General features: G+C 46.3%; 1 protein-coding gene across 5 annotated transcripts in view; it reads left to right on the top strand.

Annotated features, from left to right (window-relative positions):
• The window catches only part of LOC121840225 (interleukin-11 receptor subunit alpha-like), a 62,402-nt gene that overhangs the window by 22,587 nt on the left and 17,539 nt on the right, over positions 1-22,276 (top strand). For 3 of the 5 annotated variants that reach the window (XM_042302793.1, XM_042302792.1, XM_042302794.1), the window contains exons 2-5: positions 2,221-2,688; positions 6,161-6,227; positions 11,073-11,242; positions 13,241-13,355. In XM_042302793.1, the coding sequence (XP_042158727.1) occupies positions 2,283-2,688; positions 6,161-6,227; positions 11,073-11,242; positions 13,241-13,355 (758 nt within the window). In that variant the 5' untranslated portion in view covers positions 2,221-2,282. The remainder of the gene's footprint in view (positions 1-2,220; positions 2,689-6,160; positions 6,228-11,072; positions 11,243-13,240; positions 13,356-22,276) is intronic. The other 2 variants (XM_042302795.1, XM_042302796.1) reach the window with 1 other exon arrangement.

Here is a 22,276-nt window from a genome sequence, read left to right as displayed (position 1 = left end):
CATAGTCCATCGGTAAATAGCCCACCCAATGTACCTACCTCATCCCCATATTGTTTTTATTTTATTTACTTTTCTGCTCTTTTGCACACCAGTATCTCTACTTGCACATCATCATCTGATCATTTATCACTCCAGTGTTAATCTGCTAAATTGTAATTATTCGCTCCTATGGCCTATTTATTGTCTACCTCCTCATGCCTTTTGCACACACTGTATATAGACTTTCTTTTTTCTACTGTGTCATTGACCTGTTTGTGTTATTGACTTGTTTATTGTTTACTCCATGTGTAACTCTGTGTTGTTGTCTGTGTCACACTGCTTTGGTTTATCTTGACCAGGTCGCAGTTGTTAATGAGAACTTGTTCTCAACTGGCCTACATGGTTAGATAAAGGTGAAATAAAATGAAAAAGGATGATCAATGGAAACAGGATGCACTTGAGCTAAATTTCGAGTCTCATAAAATAGGGTCTGAATACTTATGTAATGAGATTTCAGAAAATTAGATTTCAGATTTCAGCATACATTTGTAATGAATTTGCAAAACTTTCTAAAATCCTGTATTCACTTTGTCATTATGTGGTATTGTGATGTCATTATGGGGTATTGTGTGTAAATAAATCAGGGAATTAAAAAATGATCTATTTTAGAATAAGGCTGTAATGTAACAAAATGTGGCAAAAGGGAAGGGGTCTGAATACTTTTGATATTTCTGGGGTTTTTAATACTAATACTTTTTAATACTAACATTCTAAAAGCCTGTTTTTGCTTTGACACAATGGGGTATTGTGATGTCATTATGGGGTATTGTGATGTCATTATGGGGGTATTGTGTAGATTAATGAGGAAATACATTGATTTAATCTATTTTAGAATAAGGCTGTAACGTAATGTGGGAAAAGTCAAGTGGTCTGAATACTTTCCGGAAGCACTTTAGGTAGCACAAAGGAATAAATATTTCTCAGTTGAGATCATTTCCTTATTCATTTCTAGCCAGAACATTACAGGATCAGACCATTACAGTAGGTGAGCAGATCATGTTGAGCATCTGATACATACCTCTTAGGTTGCAGGATGGGGCTTGGGTGGGTGTAATAGAGGGGGTTGGGCCTGTTGCTCTGATCACAGCCTGGGCATATGTCCTGCTGTCATGTTGAGGTCCTTGGCATGGGGGCGGGGCAGAAGGGGCATAGGTCTGATTCATGGGGGCCTATATAGGATGTGGCCAGGGTTTGCTTGGGGCGGTCTCAGCTAGTTGGGCTGTGGCTGGTGATGCTGGGGTCTGGGTGTAGGTCCTATTGGCGTGGGTTCTCTCGGTGCAGGTTCTTCGGGAGAGGGGGGGGGGTCTTGCAGGTCTGGGAGAGTGTCTCCCTGGTCTGGGCAGGGTGTCTGTTGCTCTGTTGCGTGAGGTGTTAGGGCTGCGGTTTTATTGTGATAAACTTCAGGGTCCTGGCAAAGGTGGTGATTGATGCCTTGAAGAGGTGCTGTCACGCCTGCTCCCGCTCCCCCTCCCTGGCGCTTGAGGGCGCCAGGCTACCCGTCATCATACGCACTGTTACCATCATTACGTGCAGCTGCGCTGATTGTACCTGTGTATATGTCTGCTCCTCTGGGTTGTTCCCTGTCCTAGCATTGTTTGTAGTGTTTATGTCCAGACGCTGTTCCTGTTCCGTTGCATGTCCATCTATATGAAATGGTTCACTCCCTGTACCTGCTTCTCATCTCCTGAGTTGGGCCTTGCAGGTGGACCTGGTCATAAAGGCTGTTCAGTCCAGGGTGGAGTAGTGGACCAGGTAGACATGTTGCATTCACCCGCTGTATGGTGGCAGGGTGGAGATAACCACTTGTGCGTTGGGGAAAGTGGAAGAAGCTCTCTCTCTCTCCCTCTTTCTCTCTGTCTCTCTCACTCTCTCTGTCTCTCTGTCTCTCTCTCTGTGTCTCTGTGTCTCTCTCTCTGTCTCTCTGTAACACTCAGACTCTAACCTGGGCTTCCTTCTCCTATTAAAGTGTCATTAGTGAAATGAGATAATGGTATATTCAATCTGGATTGTTGTAATGAGATAATGATAGGTTCAATCTGGACTGTTAATTCCCAACACCAATCATCATCTCCTCGTTTGGATTGTTGGAGCTGATTTGATTGACAGAGAGCCACAGTGTTCTTGGTTCTGACAGTAGTGATGTCTCTCTCAGGTTGTCTCTCTCTCTCTCTCTCTCCCCAGATGCCCGGTCTCGTGTCCTGTCTCGGGTCCTGTCCTCAGGTTGTCTCTCTGTCTCTCCCCAGATGCCCGGTCTCATCTCATGTCCTCAGGTTGTATCTCTGTCTCTCCCCAGATGCCCGGTCTCGTCTCATGTCCTCAGGTTGTCTCTCTGTCTCTCCCCAGATTCCCGGTCTCGTCTCATGTCCTCAGGTTGTATCTCTGTCTCTCCCCAAATGCCCGGTCTCGTGTCCTGTCCTCAGGTTGTCTCTCTGTCCCTCCCCAGATGCTCGGTCTCGTGTCCTGTCCTCAGGTTGTCTCTCTGTCTCTCCCCAGATGCCCGGTCTCGTCTCATGTCCTCAGGTTGTCTCTCTGTCTCTCCCCAGATGCCCGGTCTTGTGTCCTGTCCCGGTGGTCTGATAGTCATTGGTCTCCTCCTCCTCCTTTCCTCCTCCTCCGTGAACACCCTATCAGAGATATGGACCAATGAAGGTAACCAGAACTCTGTTCTGAATAACATACTGGTCCAGTTGGAGCAACTAAACCCATCAGCCCTACTGTATTCTGTTCTGAGTAACAGACTGGTCCAGTTGGAGCAACTAAACCCATCAGCCCTACTGTATTCTGTTCTGAGTAACATACTGGTCCAGTTGGAGCAACTAAACCCATCAGCCCTACTGTATTCTGTTCTGAGTAACAGACTGGTCCAGTTGGAGCAACTAAACCCATCAGCCCTACTGTATTCTGTTCTGAGTAACAGACTGGTCCAGTTGGAGCAACTAAACCCATCAGCCCTACTGTATTCTGTTCTGAGTAACAGACTGGACCAGTTGGAGCAACTAAACCCATCAGCCCTACTGTATTCTGTTCTGAGTAACAGACTGGTCCAGTTGGAGCAACTAAACCCATCAGCCCTACTGTATTCTATTCTGAGTAACAGACTGGTCCAGTTGGAGCAACTAAACCCATCAGCCCTACTGTATTCTGTTCTGAGTAACAGACTGGTCCAGTTGGAGCAACTAAACCCATCAGCCCTACTGTATTCTGTTCTGAGTAACAGACTGGTCCAGTTGGAGCAACTAAACCCATCAGCCCTACTGTATTCTATTCTGAGTAACAGACTGGTCCAGTTGGAGCAACTAAACCCATCAGCCCTACTGTATTCTGTTCTGAGTAACAGACTGGTCCAGTTGGAGCAACTAAACCCATCAGCCCTACTGTATTCTGTTCTGAGTAACAGACTGGTCCAGTTGGAGCAACTAAACCCATCAGCCCTACTGTATTCTATTCTGAGTAACAGACCCAGCTACCTACAGGGCCTTCAGAAATGATTCATACCCCTTAACTTCAGAAATGATTCCCTAACTTGTTCCACATTTTGTTGTGTTACAGCTTGAATTCAAAATTGATTAAAATCAATTTTTTTTTCATATAGTGATTCTATTATTTATTATTAAGTTCTTATACAGTGTTCTATTTCACCCAGCCAGCAGATATCAGGATAACAACACACACACACACACGAGGACACAGACACACACACACACACACACACAGAGAGACACGCGGACACAGACACACACACATTCCCTCCTGTATTGATATGGCAGAGATCCCGCTCTCTTGGAGTTGAGGCAGAAATGTGAAGAACGTTGTGGGTTGGCAAACAATGCTGTTCTGCAGACGGTGAATGCGGACATTGAAGCAAATCAAATCAAATCAAATTTTATTTGTCACATACACATGGTTAGCAGATGTTAATGCGAGTGTAGCGAAATGCTTGTGCTTCTAGTTCCAACAATGCAGTAACAACGAGCAAGTAATCTAACTAACAATTCAAAAAAAAAAAACTACTGTCTTATACACAGTGTAAGGGGATAAAGAATATGTACATAAGGATATATGAATGAGTGATGGTACAGAGCAGCATAGGCAAGATACAGTAGATGATATTGAGTACAGTATATACATATGAGATAAGTATGTAAACCAAGTGGCATAGTTAAAGTGGCTAGTGATACATGTATTACATAAGGATGCAGTCGATGATATAGAGTACAGTATCAACGTATGCATATGAGATGAACAATGTAGGGTAAGTAACATTATATAAGGTAGCATTGTTTAAAGTGGCTAGTGATATATTTACATAATTTCCCATCAATTCCCATGATTAAAGTGGCTGGAGTAGAGTCAGTGTCATTGACAGTGTGTTGGCAGTAGCCACTCAATGTTAGTGGTGGCTGTTTAACAGTCTGATGGCCTTGAGATAGAAGCTGTTTTTCAGTCTCTCGGTCCCAGCTTTGATGCACCTGTACTGACCTCGCCTTCTGGATGACAGCGGGGTGAACAGGCAGTGGCTCGGGTGGTTGATGTCCTTGATGATCTTTATGGCCTTCCTGTAGCATCGGGTGGTGTAGGTGTCCTGGAGGGCAGGTAGTTTGCCCCCGGTGATGCGTTGTGCAGACCTCACTACCCTCTGGAGAGCCTTACGGTTGAGGGCGGTGCAGTTGCCATACCAGGCGGTGATACAGCCCGCCAGGATGCTCTCGATTGTGCATCTGTAGAAGTTTGTGAGTGCTTTTGGTGACAAGCCGAATTTCTTCAGCCTCCTGAGGTTGAAGAGGCGCTGCTGCGCCTTCCTCACGATGCTGTCTGTGTGAGTGGACCAATTCAGTTTGTCTGTGATGTGTATGCCGAGGAACTTAAAACTTGCTACTCTCTCCACTACTGTTCCATCGATGTGGATGGGGGTGTTCCCTCTGCTGTTTCCTGAAGTCCACAATCATCTCCTTAGTTTTGTTGACGTTGAGTGTGAGGTTATTTTCCTGACACCACACTCCGAGGGCCCTCACCTCCTCCCTGTAGGCCGTCTCGTCGTTGTTGGTAATCAAGCCTACCACTGTTGTGTCGTCCGCAAACTTGATGATTGAGTTGGAGCGTGCATGGCCACGCAGTCGTGGGTGAACAGGGAACAGGGTGAACAGGGTGAACAAGCAGACCCCTAGGTACCGAGAGAGAGAGAGAGAGAGAGAGAGAGAGAGAGAGAGAGAGAGAGAGAGAGAGAGAGAGAGAGAGAGAGAGAGAGAGATGTATCACCCGTCTAACACCAACCCTACCGTGAAGCATGGTGCTGGCAGTTTCAGGGACTGGGAGACTGGTAAGGATAGAGGGAACAATGAATGGAACCAAATACAGGCAAATCCTCGATGAGAACTTGCTTCAGAGAGCAAACGACTTTAGACTGGGGTGAAGATTTACATTCCAACAGAACAATGACCCCAAGCATACAGCCAAAGCAATGCTGGAATGGCTTCAGGACAAGAATGTGAAAGTGTGTGAGTGGCCCAGCCGAAGCATAGACTTATTGAAAGTATGTGGAAAGACTTGAAGATTGCTGTTCACCACCGCTCCCCATCTAACTTAACAGAGCTTGAGAAAATCTACAAAGAAGAATGAGAAAAAAAATCCCCAAATGAAGAACTGCAAAGCTGAAACAGACATACCCAAGATGACTCAAAAATATTTCTACAAAGTATTGACTCAGGGGTGTGAATATTTGCTGTATGTAAATGAGATATATCTGTATTTCATTTTCAATGCTTTTAGACATTTGCTTTACTTTGTCATTATGGGGTATTGTGATGTCATTATGGGGTATTGTGATGTCATTATGGGGTATTGTGATGTCATTATGGGGTATTGTGTGTAGATAAGTAAGGAAAAAAACATATTTAAACCATTGTAAATTCAGGCTGTAACACAACAAAATGTGGAATAAGTCAAGGGGTATGACTACTTTCTGAAGGCACTGTATATACGGCTGCAAACAGTAGTTCTGTAGCTTGCAAATCCTGACTAGACTGAAGACTTATGATGGGAGAACTAACTGTTTAAACCACTGTTAACAGTAGCTACACACTGCAGACAATATCTAACATGTCTCTCTCTCTCTCCTGTCTAGTTTCAGATGTTCAGTATGGGAGGATAGGGTCCAACGTTACGCTGCTGTGTAGAGACGCACTGGACAGGTATGATACACAGGGGTCAGTCTGTATCAGAGCTGGACAGGTATGATACACTAGGGGTCAGTCTGTATCAGTATGTTCTCTCCTGTCTAGTTTCAGATGTTCAGTACGGGAGGATAGGGTCCAACGTTACGCTGCTGTGTAGAGACAGCACTGGACAGGTATGATAGATGTTCACAGGGGTCAGTCTGTATCAGAGCTGGACAGGTATGATACACAGGGGTCAGTCTGTATCAGTATGTTCTCTCCTGTCTAGTTTCAGATGTTCAGTACGGGAGGATAGGGTCCAACGTTACGCTGCTGTGTAGAGACGCACTGGACAGGTATGATACACAGGGGGTCAGTCTGTATCAGAGCTGGACAGGTATGATACACAGGGGTCAGTCTGTATCAGAGCTGGACAGGTATGATACACAGATTTGTATCAGGTCAGTCTGTATTAGAGCTGGACAGGTATGATACACAGGGGTCAGTCTGTATCAGAGCTGGACAGGTATGATACACAGGGGTCAGTCTGTATTAGAGCTGGACAGGTATGATACACAGGGGTCAGTCTGTATCAGAGCTGGACAGGTATGATACACAGGGGTCAGTCTGTATCAGTATGTTCTCTCCTGTCTAGTTTCAGATGTTCAGAGCTGGACGGGTAGGATAGGGTCCAACGTTACGCTGCTGTGTAGAGACGCACTGGACAGGTATGATACACAGGGGTCAGTCTGTATCAGAGCTGGACAGGTATGATACACTAGGGGTCAGTCTGTATCAGTATGTTCTCTCCTGTCTAGTTTCAGATGTTCAGTACGGGAGGATAGGGTCCAACGTTACGCTGCTGTGTAGAGACGCACTGGACAGGTATGATACACAGGGGTCAGTCTGTATCAGAGCTGGACAGGTATGATACACAGGGGTCAGTCTGTATTAGAGCTGGACAGGTATGATACACAGGGGTCAGTCTGTATTAGAGCTGGACAGGTATGATACACTAGGGGTCAGTCTGTATCAGAGCTGGACAGGTATGATACACAGGGGTCAGTCTGTATCAGAGCTGGACAGGTATGATACACAGGGGTCAGTCTGTATTAGAGCTGGACAGGTATGATACACAGGGTTCAGTCTGTATTAGAGCTGGACAGGTATGATACACAGGGGTCAGTCTGTATCAGAGCTGGACAGGTATGATACACAGGGGTCAGTCTGTATTAGAGCTGGACAGGTATGATACACAGGGGTCAGTCTGTATCAGAGCTGGACAGGTATGATACACAGGGGTCAGTCTGTATCAGAGCTGGACAGGTATGATACACAGGGGTCAGTCTGTATCAGTATGTTCTCTCCTGTCTAGTTTCAGATGTTCAGTACGGGAGGATAGGGTCCAACGTTACGCTGCTGTGTAGAGACGCACTGGACAGGTATGATACACGGGGGTCAGTCTGTATTAGAGCTGGACAGGTATGATACACAGGGGTCAGTCTGTATTAGAGCTGGACATGTATGATACACAGGGGTCAGTCTGTATTAGAGCTGGACAGGTATGATACACTAGGGGTCAGTCTGTATCAGAGCTGGACAGGTATGATACACAGGGGTCAGTCTGTATTAGAGCTGGACAGGTATGATACACAGGGGTCAGTCTGTATTAGAGCTGGACAGGTATGATACACAGGGGTCAGTCTGTATCAGAGCTGGACAGGTATGATACACAGGGGTCAGTCTGTATCAGAGCTGGACAGGTATGATACACAGGGGTCAGTCTGTATTAGAGCTGGACAGGTATGATACACTAGGGGTCAGTCTGTATCAGAGCTGGACAGGTCAAATCAAATCAAATCAAATTGTATTTGTCACATACACATGGTTAGCAGATGTTAATGCGAGTGTAGCGAAATGCTTGTGCTTCTAGTTCCGACAATGCAGTAATAACCAACAAGTAATCTAACTAACAATTCCAAAACTACTGTCTTATACACAGTGTAAGGGGATAAAGAATATGTACATAAGGATATATGAATGAGTGATGGTACAGAGCAGCATAGGCAAGATACAGTAGCTGATATCGAGTACAGTATATACATATGAGATGAGTATGTAAACAAAGTGGCATAGTTAAAGTGGCTAGTGATACATGTATTACATAAGGATGCAGTCGATGATATAGAGTACAGTATATACGTATGCATATGAGATGAATAATGTAGGGTATGTAAACATTATATAAGGTAGCATTGTTTAAAGTGGCTAGTGATATATTTACATCATTTCCCATCAATTCCCATTATTAAAGTGGCTGGAGTTGAGTCAGTGTCATTGACAGTGTGTTGGCAGCAGCCACTCAATGTTAGTGGTGGCTGTTTAACAGTCTGATGGCCTTGAGATAGAAGCTGTTTTTCAGTCTCTCGGTCCCAGCTTTGATGCACCTGTACTGACCTCGCCTTCTGGATGATAGCGGGGTGAACAGGCAGTGGCTCGGGTGGTTGATGTCCTTGATGATCTTTATGGCCTTCCTGTAACATCGGGTGGTGTAGGTGTCCTGGAGGGCAGGTAGTTTGCCCCCGGTGATGCGTTGTGCAGACCTCACTACCCTCTGGAGAGCCTTACGGTTGAGGGTGAGCAGTTGCCGTACCAGGCGGTGATACAGCCCGCCAGGATGCTCTCGATTGTGCATCTGTAGAAGTTTGTGAGTGCTTTTGGTGACAAGCCGAATTTCTTCAGCCTCCTGAGGTTGAAGAGGCGCTGCTGCGCCTTCTTCACGATGCTGTCTGTGTGAGTGGACCAATTCAGTTTGTCTGTGATGTGTATGCCGAGGAACTTAACTTACTACCCTCTCCACTACTGTCCCATCGATGTGGATAGGGGGGTGTTCCCTCTGCTGTTTCCTGAAGTCCACAATCATCTCCTTAGTTTTGTTGACGTTGAGTGTGAGGTTATTTTCCTGACACCACACTCCGAGGGCCCTCACCTCCTCCCTGTATGATACACTAGGGGTCAGTCTGTATTAGAGCTGGACAGGTATGATACAAAGGGGTCAGTCTGTATTAGAGCTGGACAGGTATGATACACTAGGGGTCAGTCTGTATTAGAGCTGGACAGGTATGATACACTAGGGGTCAGTCTGTATCAGTATGTTCTCTAGAGGGTCTGGACAGGTATGATACACTAGGGGTCAGTCTGTATCAGTATGTTCTCTAGAAGGTCTGGACAGGTATGAAACACTAGGGGTCAGTCTGTATCAGAGCTGGACAGGTATGATACACTAGGGGTCAGTCTGTATCAGTATGTTCTCTCCTGTCTAGTTTCAGATGTTCAGTACGGGAGGATAGGGTCCAACGTTACGCTGCTGTGTAGAGACGCACTGGACAGGTATGATACACTAGGGGTCAGTCTGTATCAGAGCTGGACAGGTATGATACACTAGGGGTCAGTCTGTATCAGAGCTGGACAGGTATGATACACAGGGGTCAGTCTGTATTAGAGCTGGACAGGTATGATACACAGGGGTCAGTCTGTATCAGAGCTGGACAGGTATGATACACAGGGGTCAGTCTGTATTAGAGCTGGACAGGTATGATACACAGGGGTCAGTCTGTATTAGAGCTGGACAGGTATGATACACTAGGGGTCAGTCTGTATCAGAGCTGGACAGGTATGATACACTGGGGTCAGTCTGTATTAGAGCTGGACAGGTATGATACACTGGGGTCAGTCTGTATCAGAGCTGGACAGGTATGATACACTTCTGTATCAGAGCTGGACAGGTATGATAACTAGGGGTCAGTCTGTATCAGTATGTTCTCTAGAAGGTCTGGACAGGTATGATACACAGGGGTCAGTCTGTATCAGAGCTGGACAGGTATGATACACTAGGGGTCAGTCTGTATCAGTATGTTCTCTCCTGTCTAGTTTCAGATGTTCAGTACGGGAGGATAGGGTCCAACGTTACGCTGCTGTGTAGAGACGCACTGGACAGGTATGATACACTAGGGGTCAGTCTGTATCAGAGCTGGACAGGTATGATACACAGGGGTCAGTCTGTATTAGAGCTGGACAGGTATTATACACAGGGGTCAGTCTGTATCAGAGCTGGACAGGTATGATACACAGGGGTCAGTCTGTATTAGAGCTGGACAGGTATGATACACAGGGGTCAGTCTGTATCAGAGCTGGACAGGTATGATACACAGGGGTCAGTCTGTATTAGAGCTGGACAGGTATGATACACAGGGGTCAGTCTGTATTAGAGCTGGACAGGTATGATACACTAGGGGTCAGTCTGTATCAGAGCTGGACAGGTATGATACACAGGGGTCAGTCTGTATTAGAGCTGGACAGGTATGATACACTAGGGGTCAGTCTGTATCAGAGCTGGACAGGTATGATACACTAGGGGTCAGTCTGTATCAGAGCTGGACAGGTATGATACAATAGGGGTCAGTCTGTATCAGAGCTGGACAGGTATGATACACTAGGGGTCAGTCTGTATCAGTATGTTCTCTAGAAGGTCTGGACAGGTATGAAACACTAGGGGTCAGTCTGTATCAGAGCTGGACAGGTATGATACACTAGGGGTCAGTCTATATCAATATGTTCCCATTGCGTGACACTGGGGAGTCAATTTAATTTAGGACATATTGTCCCTGGAGGTCGTAGTACCCTTTGACTTAGAGTAAGGCCTTGTCCCTGCCATTTACCTGGCCCTGTGCAGTTAGTGTGTGGCTGTTTATTTTCTCTGACTGTTAGTAACTGTGACTGTAGTTGTGTGTCTGACTGTAGCTTTGTGTATTTGTGTGCGTGACTGTGTTTGTGTGTAGTTGTCTGACTACCAATAAACATCATGATGTCTTGTCTCTTTAGGACGTCAGTGGAGTGGCGTCTGAACAGGAGGTCCGTGTTGCCATGGCAGCACCGAGTGACATCAGGCGGTCATCTGGTCCTCGTGAACGCAGAACACGCTGCCGAGGGTAACTACAGCTGCCATGACGAGCAGGGACTCCTCATCCAGACCACCAGACTCAGGCTAGGATGTAAGTCTCCCCTCTATCCTCCCCCTCCTCCCTCTCACTCTCCCCTCTATCCTCCCCCTCCTCCCTCTCACTCTCCCCTCTATCCTCCCCCTCCTCCCTCTCACTCTCCCCTCTATCCTCCCCCTCCTCCCTCTCACTCTCCCCTCTATCCTCCTCCTCCCTCTCACTCTCCCCTCTATCCTCCCCCTCCTCCCTCTCACTCTCCCCTCTATCCTCTCCCCCTCCCCCTCTCACTGTCCCCTCTATCCTCCTCCCTCCTCCCTCTCACTCTCCCCTCTATCCTCTCTCTCTCTCCTCTCTCTCCCCTCTATCCTCTCTCTCACTCTCCCCTCTATCCTCTCTCTCACTCTCCCCTCTATCCTCCCCCTCCTCCCTCTCCTCTCCCCTCTATCCTCCTCCTCCTCCTCCCTCTCACTCTCCCCTCTATCCTCCCCCTCCTCCCTCTCACTCTCCCCTCTATCCTCCCCCCTCCTCCCTCTCACTCTCCCCTCTATCCTCCCCCTCCTCCCTCTCACTCTCCCCTCTATCCTCCCCTCTCCTCTCTCTCACTCTCCCCTCTATCCTCTCTCTCACTCTCCCCTCTATCCTCTCTCTCACTCTCCCCTCTATCCTCTCTCTCACTCTCCCCTCTATCCTCCCTCTCCTCTCTCCCCCTCTATCCTCCCCCTCCTCCCTCTCACTGTCCCCTCTATCCTCCTCCCTCCTCCCTCTCACTCTCCCCTCTATCCTCTCTCTCACTCTCCCCTCTATCCTCTCTCTCACTCTCCCCTCTATCCTCTCTCTCACTCTCCCTCTATCCTCTCTCTCTACTCTCCCCTCTATCCTCCCCCTCCTCCCTCTCTCTCCCCCCCTCTATCCTCCCCCTCCTCCCTCTCACTCTCCCCTCTATCCTCCCCCTCCCCCCTCTCCCTCTCCTCTCAACTCTATCCTCTCTCTCACTCTCCCCTCTATCCTCTCACTCACTCTCCCCTCTATCCTCTCTCTCACTCTCCCCTCTATCCTCTCTCTCACTCTCCCCTCTATCCTCTCTCTCACTCTCCCCTCTATCCTCTCTCTCACTCTCCCCTCTATCCTCCCCCTCTAGTCCTCTCTCTCAGGGGTCTCCCTGAACCAGGGTCTGAAGCTCCCCCTCCTCCCCCTCTAGACTGTCCCCTCTATCCTCCTCCCTCCTCCCTGTCAGGAATCCCCTCTGTCCTCCCCCTCCTCCCTGTATTCTCCCCTATTTGTCCCCCTATCCCTCTCAGATACTCCCCTCTATCCTCCCCCATCCTCCCAGCATCGACTCTCCCCATCTATACAGAGACTCCTCCCTCTTTTTTGTAATGGCTTCCTGACGGTCCTCAGTTTACTGATAAGAGGGGTGGGACCTGAGAGGAGAAGCTTCTCCTATTATTAGATCGAATAGATAGATAACTTATATTGCTCTAACAGATTGAGCTGTGAGGAATCCCCTCATTATAATGTGTTTATTGTATTGTTGTGTATTTGTGGGTGTATCTTTCACAGATACATCCGTCCTCAGAAAGACTGAATCTCTCACACATACAGAGACACAGCATCGACATACAGAGATACAGCATCGACATACAGAGACACAGCATCGACATACAGAGACACAGCATCGACATACAGAGATACAGCATCGACATACGGAGATACAGCATCGACATACAGAGATACAGCATCGACATACAGAGACACAGCATCGACATACAGAGATACAGCATCGACATACAGAGATACAGCATCGACATACGGAGATACAGCATCGACATACGGAGACACAGCATCGACATACGGAGATACAGCATCGACATACAGAGATACAGCATCGACATACAGAGATACAGCATCGACATACAGAGACACAGCATCGACATACAGAGATACAGCATCGACATACAGAGATACAGCATCGACATACAGAGACACAGCTTTGAGATGTAGTACTTCTGGTGTTGGTCACGTGATCATCATTTCTCCTCTTTTTTTCCTCAGATCCTCCCGGTCTGCTCAGCATTTCCTGTCTTGTGCCCAATCACAGCCTAGTATTGTGTTCATGGGTGGAGTCTGTGAAGACCCACCTACCAGCCCTGTACCACACCTCCTATAGGTAAGCTGCAGTAGCGTAGCCAGAAACCCGTTGGTGGGGTGGGCAAAAATTTGGTGGGCAGAAATTGAAGTGCTTAAATCCTAATTGAAACGTAGGATTACACCATTAACACCTGATTTCACTGACCATTTCTTTACAACGTAAATTCATGGCTTGTGCATTTCACAAGCGACTCACAGCCTACACAACACACACACACAATAAACTATAGGCTACATCTCTGAACTACAACGTCATGCCATGCCGTTGCACAGGTCACAACAGGCCTCTGTTTTACTGGATCACAACCAGGATATCAGTGGAACTAACTGCAGTACACACATAGGCCTATATAGATGTAAACTTAAAAACAAGATTACAAGATTGAATTGAGAATAGTCTGATGTGAATATATTATGAATAGGCAGCCTATATTCATTATCAAATGATGAATGAAGAGACTGATGAACAGGGAGCCAATCTTCTTTTTTTAACCTGGGACTTTTTCCAAATCTTAAAAAAATTATTATAATAATTAACTAGGCAAGTCAGTTGAGAACAAATTCTTCTTTACAATGATGGCCTACACCGACCAAACCCAGACGATGCTGGGACAATTGTGTGCCGCCCTATGGGACTCCCAATCATGTCCAGCCGGTTGAGATACAGCCTGGATTCAAACCAGGGTGTCTGTCGTAACGCCTCTAACACTGAGATGCAGTGTCTTAGACCTCTGAACCAGGGTCTGTAGTGACTCCTCTAACACTGAGATGCAGTGTCTTAGACCTCTGAACCAGGGTCTGTAGTGACTCCTCTAGCACTGAGATGCAGTGTCTTAGACCTCTGAACCAGGGTCTGTAGTGACTCCTCTAACACTGAGATGCAGTGTCTTAGACCACTGAACCAGGGTCTGTAGTGACTCCTCTAACACTGAGATGCAGTGTCTTAGACCACTGAACCAGGGTCTGTAGTGATGCACTGAGATGCAGTGTCTTAGACCGAACCAGGGTCTGAACCAGGGTCTGTGAACCAGGGTCTGTATGTGACTCCTCTAGCACTGAGATGCAGTGTCTTAGACCTCTGAACCAGGGTCTGTAATGACTCCTCTAGCACTGAGAGGGAGTGTCTTAGACCTCTGAACCAGGGTCTGTAGTGACTCCTCTACCACTGAGAGGCAGTGTCTTAGACCGCTGAACCAGGGTCTGTAGTGACTCCTCTAGCACTGAGATGCAGTGTCTTAGACCACTGAACCAGGGTCTGTAGTGACGCCCCTAGCGCTGAGATGCAGTGTCTTAGACCACTGAACCAGGGTCTGTAGTGACGCCTCTAGCACTGAGATGCAGTGAGATGCAGTGTCTTAGACCACCAGGGTCTGAACCAGGGTCTGTAGTGAGATGCAGTGTCTCCACTGAACCAGGGTCTGTAGTGACTCCACTGAGAGGCAGTGTCTTAGACCACTGAACCAGGGTCTGTAGTGACTCCTCTAGCACTGAGATGCAGTGTCTTAGACCACTGAACCAGGGTCTGTAGTGACGCCCCTAGCACTGAGATGCACTGTCTTAGACCACTGAACCAGGGTCTGTAGTGATGCACTGAGATGTAGTGCCTTAGACCGCTGAACCAGGGTCTGTAGTGACGCCTCTAGCACTGAGATGCAGTGTCTTAGACCTCTGAACCAGGGTCTGTAGTGACTCCTCTAGCACTGAGATGCAGTGTCTTAGACCACTGAACCAGGGTCTGTAGTGACTCCTCTAGCACTGAGAGGCAGTGTCTTAGACCACTGAACCAGGGTCTGTAGTGACACCTCTAGCACTGAGATGCAGTGTCTTAGACCACTGAACCAGGGTCTGTAGTGACGCCCCTAGCACTGAGATGCAGTGTCTTAGACCACTGAACCAGGGTCTGTAGAACCAGGGTCAGTGTCTTAGACCACTGAACCAGGGTGACTCCTCTAGCACTGAGAGGCAGTGTCTTAGACCTCTGAACCAGGGTCTGTAGTGACTCCTCTAGCACTGAGATGCAGTGTCTTAGACCACTGAACCAGGGTCTGTAGTGACTCCTCTAACACTGAGATGCAGTGTCTTAGACCACTGAACCAGGGTCTGTAGTGACTCCTCTAGCACTGAGAGGCAGTGTCTTAGACCGCTGAACCAGGGTCTGTAGTGACTCCTCTAGCACTGAGATGCAGTGTCTTAGACCGCTTAACCAGGGTCTGTAGTGACTCCTCTAGCGCTGAGATGCAGTGCCTTAGACCACTGCGCCACTCAGGAGCCCGAGTGCTGTGAACAGTATCTTTAAAACATTTTGGGTCAGAGAATTCTACAGGAGAATGTCAGGCCATCTGGGAGCTGAAGCCCTGCTGGGTCATGCAGCAAGACAATGATCCAAAACACACAATCAAGTCTACATGGAAATGGCTAAAAGCAACACATGAGGTTTTGTAATGGCCTTGTCAAAGGCCAAACCTAATCCCAATTGAGATGTTGTTTTCGGACTTGAAACAAGCAGTTTATGCTTGAAACCCCACAAATGTAGCTGAGTTAAATTTGTTTTTCATGCCAGTGTGGGAAGAAATTCCTCTACAGCGATGTGAGAGACTGATCAACAACTACAGGAAGTGGTTGGTTGCAGTCATTGCAGCTAAAGGTGGCACGACTAATTATTGAGTGTAATGGGGATATAACTTTTTCAATTGGTCATTAAATACTTTTTTTTTACCAAAGAGCACCATCTGTCTACCAAAACCTGTTATTGTGTATCTTAGCAACAATTCCCTTTCTTATATTTTTCAAACAGAATAGGGTACTGATTCTGAAGAAGGCCATTGAAGGCTGAAACATCAATCTTTTAAACTTGTTTAATAAAATTACAAAGTTTTAATGGGAGCTTTGCTCCTTTTCCTGTCCATTGAACAGAAAAGCACATTTTGAGTTTACTGTTCCAAAGACCACATTGAGGCTGAAACATTTGGAGGCCAATCAGATCAGATTGCTTTGCATTAGAGTACTGTACACTACTGCTTAACTGCACTGTTAGGCTTTACTGTACTAAACTTGGATTAGCTAACACAACGTGCCATTGGAACACAGGAGTGATGGTTGCTGGTAATGGGCCTCTGTACGTCTATGTAGATATTCCATTAAAAAAAATCAGCCGTTTCCAGCTACAATAGTAATTTACAACATTAACAATGTCTACACTGTATTTCTGCTCAATTTCATGTTATTTTAATGGACAAAAATTAGCTTTTCTTTCATCAACAAGTGACCCCCAAACGAAGTGACCCCCAAACTAAGAAGTGACCCCAAACGAAGTGACCCCCAAACGAAGTGACCCCCAAAACTAAGTGACCCCCAAACTAAGTGACCCCCAAACTAAGTGACCCCAAACTTTTGAATGGTAGTGTATATCACTTTCTAACCCCTCTCTGCTACTGGCTATGGTTTGCATCTGAATGCATGTTTAGGCCAGTGATTGACATGAACTGAAACAGGTGTTGGTACTCTGTTTACAACAAGGTGTTGGTACTCTGTTTACAACAAGGTGTTGGTACTCTGTTTACAACAAGGTGTTGGTACTCTGTTTACAACAAGGTGTTGGTACTCTGTTTATAACAAGGTGTAGGTACTCTGTTTATAACAAGGTGTTGGTACTCTGTTTATAACAAGGTGTTGGTACTCTGTTTACAACAAGGTGTTGGTACTCTGTTTATAACAAGGTGTTGGTACTCTGTTTACAACAAGGTGTTGGTACTCTGTTTACAACAAGGTGTTGGTACTCTGTTTACAACAAGGTGTAGGTACTCTGTTTATAACAAGGTGTTGGTACTCTGTTTATAACAAGGTGTTGGTACTCTGTTTATAACAAGGTGTAGGTACTCTGTTTATAACAAGGTGTAGGTACTCTGTTTATAACAAGGTGTTGGTACTCTGTTTATAACAAGGTGTAGGTACTCTGTTTATAACAAGGTGTAGGTACTCTGTTTATAACAAGGTGTAGGTACTCTGTTTATAACAAGGTGTTGGTACTCTGTTTATAACAAGGTGTTGGTACTCTGTTTATAACAAGGTGTAGGTACTCTGTTTATAACAAGGTGTTGGTACTCTGTTTATAACAAGGTGTTGGTACTCTGTTTATAACAAGGTGTAGGTACTCTGTTTACAACAAGGTGTTGGTACTCTGTTTACAACAAGGTGTAGGTACTCTGTTTACAACAAGGTGTAGGTACTCTGTTTATAACAAGGTGTAGGTACTCTGTTAATTTTTTATTTCTTTTTATTTTTTATTTTACCTTTATTTAACCAGGTAGGCAAGTTGAGAACAAGTTCTCATTTACAATTGCGACCTGGCCAAGATAAAGCAAAGCAGTTCGACAGATACAACGACACAGAGTTACACATGGAGTAAAACAAACATACAGTCAATAATACAGTATAAACAAGTCTATATACAATGTGAGCAAATGAAGTGAGAAGGGAGGTAAAGGCAAAAATGGCCATGGTGGCAAAGTAAATACAATATAGCAAGTAAAACACTGGAATGGTAGTTTTGCAATGGAAGAATGTGCAAAGTAGAAATAAAAATAATGGGGTGCAAAGGAGCAAAATAAATAAATAAATTTAAATTAAATACAGTTGGGAAAGAGGTAGTTGTTTGGGCTAAATTATAGGTGGGCTATGTACAGGTGCAGTAATCTGTGAGCTGCTCTGACAGTTGGTGCTTAAAGCTAGTGAGGGAGATACGTGTTTCCAGTTTCAGAGATTTTTGTAGTTCGTTCCAGTCATTGGCAGCAGAGAACTGGAAGGAGAGGCAGCCAAAGAAAGAATTGGTTTTGGGGGTGACTAGAGAGATATACCTGCTGGAGCGTGTGCTACAGGTGGGAGATGCTATGGTGACCAGCGAGCTGAGATAAGGGGGGACTTTACCTAGCAGGGTCTTGTAGAGGACATGGAGCCAGTGGGTTTGGCGACGAGTATGAAGCGAGGGCCAGCCAACGAGAGCGTACAGGTCGCAATGGTGGGTAGTATATGGGGCTTTGGTGACAAAACGGATTGCACTGTGATAGACTGGATCCAATTTGTTGAGTAGGGTATTGGAGGCTATTTTGTAAATGACATCGCCAAAGTCGAGGATTGGTAGGATGGTCAGTTTTACAAGGGTATGTTTGGCAGCATGAGTGAAGGATGCTTTGTTGCGAAATAGGAAGCCAATTCTAGATTTAACTTTGGATTGGAGATGTTTGATATGGGTCTGGAAGGAGAGTTTACAGTCTAACCAGACACCTAAGTATTTGTAGTTGTCCACGTATTCTAAGTCAGAGCCGTCCAGAGTAGTGATGTTGGACAGGTGGGTAGGTGCAGGTAGCGATCGGTTGAAGAGCATGCATTTAGCTTTACTTGTATTTCAGAGCAATTGGAGGCCACGGAAGGAGAGTTGTATGGCATTGAAGCTTGCCTGGAGGGTTGTTAACACAGTGTCCAAAGAAGGGCCGGAAGTATACAGAATGTTGTCGTCTGCGTAGAGGTGGATCAGAGACTCACCAGCAGCAAGAGCGACCTCATTGATGTATACAGAGAAGAGAGTCGGTCCAAGAATTGAACCCTGTGGCACCCCCATAGAGACTGCCAGAGCTCCGGACAGCAGACCCTCCGATTTGACACACTGAACTCTATCAGAGAAGTAGTTGGTGAACCAGGCGAGGCAATCATTTGAGAAACCAAGGCTGTCGAGTCTGCCGATGAGGATGTGGTGATTGACAGAGTCGAAAGCCTTGGCCAGATCAATGAATACGGCTGCACAGTAATGTTTCTTATCGATGGCGGTTAAGATATCGTGTAGGACCTTGAGCGTGGCTGAGGTGCACCCATGACCAGCTCTGAAACCAGATTGCATAGCAGAGAAGGTATGGTGAGATTCGAAATGGTCGATAATCTGTTTGTTGACTTGGCTTTCGAAGACCTTAGAAAGGCACGGTAGGATAGATATAGCTCTGTAGCAGTTTGGGTCAAGAGTGTCCACCCCTTTGAAGAGGGGGATGACCGCAGCTGCTTTCCAATCTTTGGGAATCTCAGACGACACGAAAGAGTGGTTGAACTGGCTAGTAATAGGGGTGGCAACAATTTCGGCAGATCATTTTAGAAAGAAAGGGTCCAGATTGTCTAGCCCGGCTGATTTGTAGGTGTCCAGATTTTGCAGCTCTTTCAGAACATCAGCTGAATGGATTTGGGAGAAGGAGAAATGGGGAAGGCTTGGGCGAGTTGCTGTTAGGGGTGCAGTGCTGTTGACCGGGGTAGGAGTAGCCAGGTGGAAAGCATGGCCAGCCGTAGAAAAATGCTTATTGAAATTCTCAATTATGGTGGATTTATCGGTGGTGACAGTGTTTCCTATCTTCAGTGCAGTGGGCAGCTGGGAGGAGGTGTTCTTATTCTCCATGGACTTTACAGTGTCCCAGAACTTTTTTGAGTTAGTGTTGCAGGAAGCAAATTTCTGCTTGAAAAAGCTAGGCTTGGCTTTTCTAACTGCCTGTGTTTAATGGTTTCTAGCTTCCCTGAACAGCTGCATATCACGGGGGCTGTTCGATGCTAATGCAGAACGCCATAGGATGTTTTTGTGTTGGTTAAGGGCAGTCAGGTCTGGGGAGAACCAAGGGCTATATCTGTTCCTGGTTCTAAATTTCTTGAATGGGGCATGTTTATTTAAGATGGTTAGGAAGGCATTTAAAAAAAATATCCAGGCATCCTCTACTGACGGGATGAGATCAATATCCTTCCAGGATACCCCGGCCAGGTCGATTAGAAAGGCCTGCTCGCAGAAGTGTTACAGGGAGCGTTTTACAGTGATGAGTGGAGGTCGTTTGACCGCTGACCCATTACCGATGCAGGCAATGAGGCAGTGATCGCTGAGATCTTGGTTGAAGACAGCAGAGGTGTATTTAGAGGGGAAGTTGGTTAGGATGATATCTATGAGGGTGCCCGTGTTTAAGGCTTTGGGGAGGTACCTGGTAGGTTCATTGATAATTTGTGTGAGATTGAGGGCATCAAGTTTAGATTGTAGGATGGCTGGGGTGTTAAGCATGTTCCAGTTTAGGTCGCCTAGCAGCACGAACTCTGAAGACAGATGGGGGGCAATCACATATGGTGTCCAGAGCACAGCTGGGGGCAGAGGGTGGTCTATAGCAGGCGGCAACGGTGAGAGACTTGTTTTTAGAGAGGTGGATTTTTAAAAGTCGAAGTTCAAATTGTTTGGGTACAGACCTGGATAGTAGGACAGAACTCTGCAGGCTATCTTTGCAGTAGATTGCAACACCGCCCCCTTTGGCAGTTCTATCTGGTCTGAAAATGTTGTAGTTTGGAATTAAAATTTCTGAATTTTTGGTGGTCTTCCTAAGCCAGGATTCAGACACAGCTAGAACATCCGGGTTGGCAGAGTGTGCTAAAGCAGTGAATAGAACAAACTTAGGGAGGAGGCTTCTAATGTTAACATGCATGAAACCAAGGCTATTACGGTTACAGAAGTCGTCAAAAGAGAGCGTCTGAGGAATAGGAGTGGAGCTAGGCACTGCAGGGCCTGGATTCACCTCTACATCGCCAGAGGAACATAGGAGGAGTAGAATAAGGGTACGGCTAAAAGCTATGAGAATTGGTCGTCTAGAACGTCTGGAACATAGAGTAAAAGGAGGTTTCTGGGGGGGGGGTAAAATAGCATCAAGGTATAATGTACAGACAAAGGTATCATAGTATGTGAATACAGTGGAGGTAAACCTAGGTATTGAGTGATGAAGAGAGAGATATTGTCTCTAGAAACATCATTGAAACCAGGAGATGTCATTGCATGTGTGGGTGGTGGAACTAATAGGTTGGATAAGGTATAGTGAGCAGGACTAGAGGCTCTACAGTGAAATAAGCCAATAAACACTAACCAGAACAGCAATGGACAAGACATATTGACATTAAGGAGAGGCATGCTTAGTCGAGTGATCAAAAGGGTCCAGTGAGTGGAGAGGTTGGTTGGGGGTCACGGCGATTTAGACAGCTAGCCAGGCCATCGGTAGCAAGCTAGCATAGGATGGAGGTCTGTTGTTAGCCACCTCTTGCGTTCCGTCAGTAGATTAGTGGGGTTCCGTGTGGTAGAGGGGATTAACCCAAATCACACAACAACAACAAAAATAAAAACAATAGATATAGTTATAGAGGCCCAAGAAGAAAACATAATAATAATAAAAATAAATCAATTGTCCGATTGTCTATTCAGATAGCAGCCGGTAAGACAGCTAACGGTTAGCAGGCCGCAGATGGGCGTTCAGGTATCGTCGCGACGGAGGAGCCAGCCGGATCTCCTTCGGGTAGATAACGTCGGCAGTCCAGTTGTGAAGGCGCGGTGGGGCTCCGCGTAGGCAGTAAAACGGGTCCGGATAGGTGACTGCAGCCCAGGAGTGATTGATGGAACTCAGGAGTGATTGACGGAGCTGGCTAGCTCCGGAATAATTGATGTTTGCTCCGGAATCGACGAAGGCCGATAGTCACACGGATAGCAGCTAGCTAGCTGTGAGATCCGGTTATGAATGTCCAGAGAGCAGTCGAAATCCAGGGACATGGAGAGAATAATTGGTCCGGTATGTTCCGTTCCGAGCCGCGCAGCGCCTTACAGAACTGGCAATAGATTTTCGAGCTAAAGGATAGCTGATGACCACAAACCGTGGTTAGCTGAATACTAACGATTTGCCAGTAAAGAAGCTAACTAGCTTCTGAACTAGCTTCTGATTAGCTTCTGGATTAGCTTCTGGCTAGTTTCAGACTAGCTTCTTGGAGTTTCTGGCTAGCTTCTTGGAGGATTACAGATTTGAGGTAAATAATACTTTTTTATAAATATAAATTGGTGAGGCGGGTTGCAGGAGAGTGTTTTGAAGATGAGTTGATGGAAAATAAAAATAAAATGTATATAAA

Source organism: Oncorhynchus tshawytscha, linkage group LG20, assembly GCF_018296145.1.
Source record: "Oncorhynchus tshawytscha isolate Ot180627B linkage group LG20, Otsh_v2.0, whole genome shotgun sequence".
NCBI lineage: Eukaryota > Metazoa > Chordata > Actinopteri > Salmoniformes > Salmonidae > Oncorhynchus > Oncorhynchus tshawytscha.
The sequence above is the reverse complement of the archived record's forward strand: the minus strand, read 5'-3'. Positions and strand labels throughout refer to the sequence as shown.